The sequence below is a fragment of the Nicotiana tomentosiformis genome, chromosome 2 (genome assembly GCF_000390325.3).
Source record: "Nicotiana tomentosiformis chromosome 2, ASM39032v3, whole genome shotgun sequence".
NCBI lineage: Eukaryota > Viridiplantae > Streptophyta > Magnoliopsida > Solanales > Solanaceae > Nicotiana > Nicotiana tomentosiformis.
In genome coordinates, this window is record NC_090813.1 from 50,263,250 (window position 1) to 50,274,441 (window position 11,192).

Genomic DNA, 11,192 nt, shown 5'->3' on the forward strand with positions numbered 1-11,192 from the left:
CTAAACTTTCAATTTTCCAACTTTTGCTAAAAAGCATCAAATCAACCTACGGACTTCCAAATCCAAATCCGGACATACGCCTCAGTCCAAATCATCATCCGGACCTAACAAAATCGTCAAAACTCCGATCCGAGGTCGTTTACTCAAAATTCAAACCTTGATCAACTCTTCCAATTTAAAGCTTCCGAATTGAGAATTATTCTTCCAAACCAACTATGATCTTTCCGAAAATCTAATCCGACTACACGTGTAAGTCATAATATATGAAGTGAAGCTACTCAAGGTCTCAAACCGCCGAACGACATGTTCGAGCTGAAAATGACCGGTCGGATCGTTACAAAGACAGATTATGTTTTCTCATCTATATATTAATATGCAGATTCCGCTGTGTATTCTAAGTTGGACAAACATACAATGCAAGACATGGCTTACAAACTATTCCATCCATAAGCTGATTTCAATATTATATATATAGATCATTCATACACCCACCTTTGACAATTACGGATTATTTCCCAGTAAGTGTTTCAAACGAACGAATTGTGGAATGTGTATTCTGTATCCATTGTTGAGCTGTGAGTGCTTAACAACAAAAATACTTACTCTCGCTAGATTTTTATACCAAACTGATCCACTTAACTATAAAAATCACAAATGCAAATACGTTTTGCATTCATTGATTTGGTATAAACATGTATAGGTTTTTTCCCTTCAACAGCATGATTTAGTACAGTAATTGAGCCTGAATTATCATTTTAGCAAAGGAATGAGATAATCATTCAGTCCTTTCAAGAATAAACTAACTCTACATTTTACTATTGTTGCAACAACTAGTCACATTTTGTGTGGGTCACAAGTAAAGAAGGTATACATATAAAAAGTGATTCCAAACATCAGGAACTCCAGAAAGGCACCAATGTATACAGTCTGCATAAGTACTAGGATTTGCCAACTGTTCTTTTGTCAGAGGATCCCAGTGCTTTCTATAAATGGATGAATGGGCTTCTTTTCTATATTCAGAAAGTTGAGTAATGTTCAACAAATCTACTTTGAGACCACTCTTCTCTTTCAATTTCTTAATGGCTACTTCCACCAATCTCATCATTTCAGGATCTGATTCTGATCCCCAATACTCTGCATTAGAAATTGGCTCTGTTTCACTGTAGCAATTCTGACCATTTGCTTTCCCCCAATCTTCTGCCCTGCCATTTTATGTTTGAAAATGTTTCTATAGTAAATTAGTACTACTACTAGCCAGTTTGTGTAAACCCCTAAAGTATTTGAAAGTTAAAATTCAACTAGATGTATTTAAACCGAAAGTCAAGAATAAAAGATGATTCATGACATGATATCATATCACAGAAGACTTGTTCCTAAATGGGGCTTGACATCACTCCAACTTATTTATTCTTATTTTCTTGGACTTTCCATCCCACCACCCTCGGTTTCAGTTTAGAAAAGAAATAGAAAATTGTATGAATAAGACAGTCTGCTTTCATGTTCTAAGTTAAATATTGGTGCATTCAAAGATGCAATTAACATTTTCTATTTGAAAGGGTTGTTGGGGGTGTTAAAGTTGGAATAGTTCTTCAGAAATGGCCAACGCATTTGTAAAAACGATGAGTTAATTATGCTGCTTATGGACTATAGATTTTAGCACACCCCTTAAGAAAGATAGTTAATAGGTTTAGTTGTAAGAGTATTTGTCTAAACTACCATTTATCTCCCAATATGTAACACTTATTTGTCAATGCACTAATATGAATAGCAAGAGTAAATTTGAGAAAAAAGTACTAATACAATAACTTCTGTTAATGTTTTGAAACAAATTCAGTTTGCTAATCTACTAATATTCAAGACCGGATGAAGCAATATTATATACCTGTTGTGAGTTGGTGCCAAGCTAACAAAGAAAACTCTAGTTTTGGTGCGATCAACATGAGTCTCCAGCCAATCTGCCCATGTCTGCAGCCCCAGCTCGTATGTATGCAGCATCCCCAAATGTTCATACTTTGCATTTGCACTTTCAAAAGATCCCCACCTGAAATTACAAAATCTCTATCATAAATTAAGAAGCACCTTATGCCTAAAATCTTGAAAATTAAGGAATAGAGTTTCATATGAATGGCCAAAGGTTGCAAAGATGTACTCACAGAACCTTCAAATTCAGTCTCCACCACAGGTAGGAATTAAAGACAAACACATCAGCATCTTGCCAAATTCTGGCATGCTTCTCTATGGAATTGATTCTCACTATGCGCTCTTCCACACGATGATACAATGGATCGTCACAGTTTGATTCAACTAACAATGGTGCCCAGTAGAAATCAATAGTAGCATTGTATTCCTTCACCAATGTTCAAAACAAAAGCTAATAAAACTCAACTGCAATCAAAATTCAAAGGAAAGAGCAAACTGGAGTTTTGGAGAAGATATAGTTGATGGAAACTCACAATAGCTTTAAAGGTGACCAAAGAGCCATTATAGTGAACATATTTGAGATGATTAGGGATTTCTGGCTCTAATATGCACACCATTGAAACCCACTGGTTCCTATTGAGTGAATCTCCTACATAAACAACCCTTTTGTTCCTCAACTTCTCCAACATTGCTTTGGCATTAAATCTTTGCAAAACCAAAATTACAATCAAAACCATAAACACCCAATAACCCCAAAGGAGAGCAAATAGAAGAAAAGCAGAAAGAAAAAGAAATTACCTTGGAAGGTCACAATCGTTGGGTTGCCATTTCCAGTAGAGATAGTCAAGATTCTTCCTCCCATACTTTTGACAAGCCATTCCATCATCCATAAACGAACAATTTGTCCCATTATAAAGAGGGCGAGACTGGTTATCAAATACCCATTTGCCAGAATAGAAATTGCAGCTAGATAATGACCTTTTCTGAGGCTGCTTCTCAACTAACTTTGGAGCTTCTTTAATCCCTCTGGACATGGACAAAGTGGTAATGACTAGAACTGCAGTGATAATTGCTACTAGAAGCTGAAAACTTAGCTGAATACCCATTCCTTTGTTATTCAGACTGCTGCAGAATAATGGTGTTCCGTTCATTTTTCTATGCATTTTCAGGCTTTTGCTTTCTGTTTAAAAAAGGTGGGAGTAAGGCATGATTGGTGGATATGGAAATGGTAGTGGTGAGTTCGTCAAGGAAGCAACAATTAGCCTGATTATGTTGACCCCAACAACCCAAATTTGGGGCTGACGGATTTTGGAACCCGGTGGCTTTGTCTCTGCAGCATAACTAAATTCCGTACTAATATTACTATATCATTCCCAATTTATTCGACATCCTCTTCGATACCTTTTCTTTTATATATATTGTAATATTTACAAATTTAAAATTCAAATTCATTAATCATTCAGGTTTTTTATTTAATATGATAATTTTTTATTAAGTTACTATAAACTATTATACTTTAATTATATCGATCAAAGATGAAAAGAAATACATATATTATTGTCCAAACTAAAGTGGAAGCATGAGGGGAAAGTGGTTCTGAACTTTATTGAAAGCGAAAGTAGCTCTCTGATCTGGATATTTGTATAAATTATTAGTGAACGCTGTCGACACAAATACCTTGTCAAAGTGGCAACCGTTAGTGTGTTAGATTGATATTGAAAAATCAACTAAATCCACCGAATCCTATCAAATTAATTTTAGTTTTTTTAAAAATAAAATCGTAGATATAATTATGATAGATTTTTAATTTTATGAAAATAAACCGAAAATTATCTAACCGTACCAAATGAATGTATATATTAAGTTTAAAAATAATAAAACATTAAATTTTTCCTTAGGCCTTGGAATTATAAAAATGGTCACAAGCCAACAAGTAATTAAAACTCAAAATCCTAATTTCCAAACCTATTATACTACTTCTATTAAAACTAAATTATTTCTAGCATATTCACTAGCAAGACACGGGGTATTTAGTGATTATGAGCAACAAACTATAATGTATTGAATATGTTTCCTTTCGTATGATTTAGATTTATCTTTTGAATATTTAATCTTCAATAGACTTTATTCTTGAGTCCCAACTTGGTTAATATCTTTCCACTCGTGTGATATATATATTCTTTGTCTTTGCTTATATAGTTTCTTTTATGTTGTTGTTGAATAGTTGATGGATCCATACTCTAACAATCTTTCATGTTTTCTTAATTCATCACCCTTTAAACAGTAAAAATATCTAAAAAAATTGTTAAGTCCTATAAAAGTACGTATGTATTCTACTACTCTATTAGTGACTTTTACATGATATTTAAAAAAAATACTGAAAATTAACCGAACCGTACCGATATCGAAGAGAAACCGACAAATTTGGACGGTTTCGAAAAGTCTAATTTTGATTATACATAATAGAATAACCGAAAAATGGTATGGTATAAATTTTATAAAATAATCGACAGGACCGAACCATTGACACCCCCTAGCAACGGTGCTGCTATTTTTTTTTTATGCTGCTAAATCCAATTCTCTGTATTATTGAAATGAAAAGGTATTCTATTTATTCCTATTAATAAAAAGTGATTCATGCTTTTTCTTTTTCTTTTTCTTTTTCTTCTTCTTATTTTCCTTTCAATGATTTTTTACGTAAAGTTTGAACAGATACACATCTCTAGGTTTGAACAAATACGCTATATATTCACGAGTCGCGTACAGCTGGTAATTAATTAGAAGCAAGTCTTACTTAAACGCATTGAAGTATTTTGAACTCAAGTAGCCCCTTGAATTACTCAAGCCTTTCTGACTGAATTAAAAAGAGACTATCAAACATACGGCATAAATTTAATATGTTAAGACATCCCATTACTTTTCTTTTCCAATGAAACCTTGAAGTTGTGATTTCTTGTGATTTTGGGCTCTAATCTCCCAAAAACGAGATAATTTTATCTATATCCATTTCTCCTTTCATCTCAGTAACTTTTAATTTTTTCTAGTTGTGTTAAATGCAAAATTATCTCAATTGATCTATGATCTTCCAAATTGTGAGTTTCCGTTAAATATGCATTGCTAAACTAAAGAGAATTTTTTTAAAACTTCAGAGGAATCTTGAGTTTCTGTTAGCATCAAATTTTGCTTATTGTTCTATTGTTTATTTTTTCTTTCATTTTGGGTGGTTTCTTGTGTATTCCTCGTGCTGCAAAAGTAGTGTCAAAACTCCTCTCAGACACTGAAATTTTAGCAGATCAAGATAAATCATAAATTCAAGACGACTTTTGAAATATTAGGAGTCTATTAGGGTTACTTGATGGCTACTCCACCCAAACTCTAATTCATGCTTATAAATAAGGCGACATATGTCCTTCAAAGAGGGTCTCAAAAATCCCATAAACTCTTGGGATATTTACAAAGAGATCAAAAGATGACTAGATACTTCTTGACAATCAAATAGTTCAAGAAGCTGGAGATCAAATACATCCCCAGGAGGTCTGCATCATCCTACATTCAAGAAATACTCTGCTTCAACCCTCGAATCACGGAGATAATCAGGAGAGAAGATTCAAGGGAGAAACAAAATTGTTCTCAAAATTTATTAGTAAAAATATTTTTCTCCTATTTCAGCAAGCCTACACCCCGTCAAACCTTGAAGTACGAGGCATTTGTAGACATCGAAATTTTAACGGATCAAGCTAAATCCTAAATTCAAGATACTATAAGACTCTTGAAATCCTAGGAGTTTATTAGGGCTTCTTGGAGGTTACTCTACTCTAAACCCTAACGCACACCTAGGGATATTCACAAAGGGATCAAGGCATAAAATAGTATCGTGATCAATAGATATTCTTCTTGATAATCAAATACTTCAATAAGAATATCCATACAATGATCGACTTTCATGGAGATCAAATAATTCAGAGAGGTCCGCATCATCCTATGTTCGAGAAATACGCCACTAAGGCCCTCGAATTGTGGAGAACAATCTAGAGGAAGAATCAAGGGAATAAACATAAATGTACCCGCATCGTTTATCAATAAAATTATGTTTTTTCGTATTTATATTGTGGTTGCAATTTATTTTTGTATCATAAATAATTTGGTGCAAACAAATTGGCACGCCCAGTGGGACCCATTTTACCTTTCATCTCTCCTTCTTGCAAGTTGAAAACTACGAACTTCAGATCTTCTGCTACAATGGCCTTCCGCAAGTGTGATGTTTCATGCAAAGATACTACTGCTGCCGCATCCACTGAGCTCAGTTATGTTGGCCCAATCACTCGAAGCAAGTTCAAGGCTAATGGCTTGGATGGATTCGAATACTTCGCCTCCTTGGAGATGGCAAAGAAGAGCAGATCTCACATGACGTCTGCAACCACAATCTTTGGGAGCAACACCCCATTCTCGATATTTGATGAACTTTCTCCAACAACCTCTAATATTTGTGAATTTGAGGATCTACTGGATTCTCTAGTTTCAACGAGAGTCAATGCCTTAATGACCAACGCAACTAACGTGGACGAAAAGTTGTAACTATCCGGTCAGTCGTTTTAAAAGTTGTAGCCCCACTCCCCTACTTACTGCTCATCATGTGCTTTATAATTGTTATGTAACTTGTTGGGGTAGTCAGTTCGGGTCCGGTGAGGTTTTGGAATGAATTGGAACACTTAATTTCAAGTTTTAAAGCTTAAGTTCGAATAGTGATCGGATGTCTACTTATGTGCAAATGACCCCAGAATAGAATTTTGATGATTCCAACAACTTCGTATGGTGATTTCAAACTTAGAGGCGTGTTCGGAATTTTATTTGGAAGTCCATAGATAAAATAAGTTTGAAATGGCTAAAATAGAAATTTAAGTTTAGAAGTTTGACAGGGGAGTTGACTTTTTGATATCAGGGTCGGAATCCAATTCTGAAAATTTTCATAGCTCTGTTATGTCATTTATGACTTGTGTGAAAATTTGAGGTCAATCGGACTTGATTTGATAGGTTTCGATATCGAATGTAGAAGTTGGAAATTCTTAAGTTTTATTAAGCTGTAGATGAGAGTGTGAATTGTGATTTTAGCATTTTTTATGTGATTTGAAGTTTTAAATAAGTTCGTATGATGTTTTAGGACTTTTTTGTATTTTTGGTTGAGATCCCGAGGGCCTCGGGTGAGTTTCGGATGTTTAACGGATCAAAAGTTGGACTAAAACAGCTGCTGTAAATTTTCTTTTGCTGGAAATGCAGAAATCGAAGCCCAAAACTCGAGCCTAGAAAATCGAGCCCAGGATCGAAGTGCAGAAATTGAGCCCAGAGTCGAAGCCAGGGTTGAGGGCCAGGACTGAGGGCCGGGATCGAGGGCCATGATCGAAGCCATGATCGAGGGCCAGGATCGAGGGCATGATCGAGGCGATGATCGAGGGCTAGGATCGAGGCGATGATCGAGGGCCAGGATCGAGGCAGGACCGAGGGCTGCCTGGGCAGAATTATAAAACAGGGGACTTCGCCCCATTTCCCATTTTTGACAAATTGGAGCTTGGGGAGAGGCGACTTTTGGGAGATTTTTCAGAGAAAACATTGGGGTAAGTGTTCTTAACTCAATCATGGTTAGATTACCTAAATCCATCATTTGTTTTCACCATTTAATTAGTGTTTTGAGATTAAAATTGGGGAAATTTTAGAAATTCATAGAAACGAATTTTTTGGATTTCGGTGTCGATTTGGAGTCGGATTTGAGTGAAACTAATATGGTTGGACTCATAATTGAATGGGTTTATCGGATTTTGTGAGTTTCGCTGGATTCCGAAACGTGGGCCTCATGGGCGATTTTGAGTTAATCTCGGATTTTTAATGGAAAATGTAGTATTTTTTTATGAAATTGATTCGTAGAATTTTGTTGACTGTATCGAAATATTTTTGGCAAGATTCGAGCCATTCAGAGTTGGATATTCGTGAAAAAGGCATTCTTACCGATTGGTTGAGCTTGGTTCGAGGTAAGTGACTTGCCTAACTTTGTGTGGGGGAAATCCCCTTAGGATTTGGCACTGTTTTGATATGTGAGCGCCGTGTACGTGGGGTGACGAGTACGTACACGGGCTAATTGTTGTAAAACCCTGATTTCTACTTATTAATAACCTATTTTTTCTTCTTATTTGAGTCTTATCAACATGTGTAGTATCTTGTTAGACTAAAATAGCATGCCTACTTGCCTTAATTATTTATCTGAACTCCGTGCAGCATGTGTTTAGTGAAATTCATGTTTTTCCTTGACTTGAACTTAGTCTCAATTGTAGTTTTTCCTGCTGTAACTGTTATTTCTGTTGGTTGAGCTGCATATTTACTTTGGGACTACGGAACGGTATTCTGGGAGATCCCCCTGTACTGCATATTTATTTTGGGACTATGGAATGGTATTCCGGGAGATCCCCCTGTCTTGCATATTTACTTTGGGACTACGGAACGGTATTCCGGAGATCCCCCTGTACTGCATATTTATTTTGGGACTATGGAACGGTATTCCGGGAGATCCCCCTGTCTTGCATATTTACTTTGGGACTACGGAACAGTATTTCGGTAGATCCCCTACACATTTACGTTTGGGACTACGAGACGGTATCTCGGGAGATCTCATGTTGTATTTCTGTGTACTGAGCTGTTACCTTCTATGAATTCTTTCTTGTTAAATTTCAGTCCTTATTTTACTGCGATATTTTATTCCTGCCTTACTTTATTATTATATATACCAGTAGGGTCCTGACCTGACCTCATCACTACTCGACCGAGGTTAGGCTTGATACTTACTAGGTACCGATTGTGGTGTACTCATGATAATCTCTGCACATGTTTTTCGTGTGCAGATCCAGGTGCTCCTTATCAGCCATATTGTTAATGAGCCGAGACAGCTTTGGAGACTTCAAGGTATATATGCCACGTCCGCAGACCTTGGAGTCCCCTTCTACTCTTCCCAATGTCCATTATCTTCTGTATTTTTCTTTTGATAGACTCTGATGTGTAGAGACACTAGATTTTTTCTTCTGTAGTTTGTGATTCATGATGTTCCGGGTTTTGAGAATGCTGTGTAGTATATTGAGGAGTTGGTTATTGTACATGCCAAGCGGCATGGTATCCAGTTATGGTGTTATTGCTACAGTTAGTTGTTAAATTTATGTTTTCATTTCATTATTTCGCAAATGTTAGGCTTACTTAGTCGTAGAGACTAGGTACCATCACGACGTCAAACAGAGGGAAAATTTGGGTCGTGAGAAAAGTTTTCCATGATGGAACAAACTATAGAAGTCTTGAAGAAATCTGTTGAAGACAAAGACCTTCAAATAGCTCAAGTCATGAACAAGTTGGAGGCCTATGCACCTGGAGAGTCAAGCCACGACCCTCCTCGTTCACCTATCTTCACCTCGCAAAAAACGGTTGTTGAGGAATTGCTTGTCAAGTTCAGCATTCAGAGGGAACAACAATCCACTTCGGTTGCGGTGTTATCTGTCTAACAATTGCAAGACATGATAACAAACACCATCAGAGTTTAATACGGCGGACCATCACAAAGTTCATATTACTACTCTAAGCCTTATACTAAGAGGATTGATTGTCTAATTATCAACCACCAAAGCTGCATCAATTTGATGGCAAAGGAAACCCAAGGCAATATATTGCCCACTTTTTCGAGACTTGTAGCAATGCTGGAACGCATGGTGACTTTTTGGTAAAGCAGTTTGTTCGTTCGCTGAAAGGGAACGCATTTGATTGGTATATTGACTTTGTCACGACCCAATTTCCCCTCTGTATGGCATCGTGACAGTACCTAGTCATAGACTAGGTAAGCCTAACATTTGCAGAATAATGAAATAAAAATATAAATTAAACAACTAACTGTTCAAAATACACAGTAATCCCAAAATTCGGAACATCGTGAATCACAAACTACAGAAGGAAAATCTAGTGTCTCTAAAGATCAGAGTCTATCAAAAGAAAAATACAGAAGATAATGGACATTGGGAAGAGTAGAAGGAGACTCCGAGGTCTGCGAACGCGACAGATATACTTTGAAGTCTCCAAAGCTGTCCCGACTCACTGATAGTGCGGCTGATAAGGAGCACCTGGATCTGCACACGAAAAACATGTACAGAAGATTAGCATGAGTACACCACAATCGGTACCCAATAAGTGCCAAGCCTAACCTCGGTAGAGTAGTGACGAGGTCAGGTCCGGGCCCTACTGGAATATGATAATAAAGCAAGGCAAAAATGAAATATCGCAGTAAAATAAAGACTGAAATTTAACAAAAAAGAATTCATAGAAGGTAACATCTCAATACACCGAAATACAACAGGGGATCTCCCGAGATACCATCTCGTAGTCCCAAACATAAATATGCATTGGGATCTCCCAGAATACCATTCCATAGTCCCAAAGTAAATATGCAAAATAGAGGGATCTCCCGGAATACCGTTCCGTAGTCCCAAAATAAATATGCAGTACATGGGGATCTCTAGGAATACCGTTCCGTAGTCCCAAAGTAAATATGCAGTACAGGGGGATCTCCCAAAATACCGTTCTGTAGTCCCAAAGTAAATATGCAATACACGGGGGGATCTCCAAGAATACCGTTCCGTAGTCCCAAAGTAAATATGCAGTGCAAACAATAGAAATACAACTATATCACGAAATCTTATGATTTAGACTAAGTACCAGTCAAGGAAGAAGCAGGAAATTCACTAAGCATGTTGCACAGAGTTCACATAAGCAATTAAGACTCGTAGACATGCTGTATTAGACTAAACAGGATAGCTACACATATTGGAATAACTCAATTAAGAATGAAAATAGATTAATACTCATTAAAATGGTATAACTCAAAATAAAAGGAAAACAGGTTACTGCTCAGTAAGAAAATTAGGTTTTTCCACAACTAGCCCATGTACGTACTCGTCACCTCCCGTACACGACGTTCACATATCACAATAGTTCCAAATCTTAAGGGGGGATTTCCCCCACACAAAGTTAGGCAAGCCACTTACCTCGAGTCAAGCTCAATCAATACGTAAGAATGCCATTTCCTCGATTATCCGACTCCGAATGGCCCAAATCTAGCCAAACACAATTGCATATCATAAATACAACTATAATAAACTAATATAATTAATGAAATCAAGATTTTAATAAAAATTCCGAAATTCGTCCTAAAAAGTCGACCCGAGCCCACATCTCGGAATCGGGTAAAAGTCACAAAA

At 36.6% G+C, this 11,192-nt stretch overlaps 1 protein-coding gene across 1 annotated transcript; it reads right to left on the reverse strand.

Annotated features, from left to right (window-relative positions):
* Positions 1-640: 640 nt before the first annotated feature.
* Positions 641-3,307, reverse strand: LOC104088602 (protein trichome birefringence-like 34). Its single transcript, XM_009593306.4, has 5 exons — positions 2,719-3,307; positions 2,454-2,625; positions 2,154-2,347; positions 1,883-2,041; positions 641-1,202 (listed from the first exon to the last, which is right to left on the reverse strand). Exons 1-5 carry the CDS (start codon positions 3,081-3,083, stop codon positions 851-853), a joined length of 1,242 nt encoding a protein of 413 aa, XP_009591601.1. The 5' UTR covers positions 3,084-3,307; the 3' UTR covers positions 641-850.
* Positions 3,308-11,192: the final 7,885 nt, after the last annotated feature.

What these genes read in the sequence shown, in the direction of transcription:
- LOC104088602 (XM_009593306.4), bottom strand. Translation starts at nt 3,083, where the DNA reads ATGCATAGAAAAATGAACGGAACACCATTATTCTGCAGCAGTCTGAAT. An exon ending in AACGATTGTGACCTTCCAAG is followed by an intron (nt 2,626 to 2,718) that starts GTAATTTCTTTT and finishes GGTTTTGCAAAG; the next exon opens with ATTTAATGCCAAAGCAATGT. An exon ending in TGGTCACCTTTAAAGCTATT is followed by an intron (nt 2,348 to 2,453) that starts GTGAGTTTCCAT and finishes ACATTGGTGAAG; the next exon opens with GAATACAATGCTACTATTGA.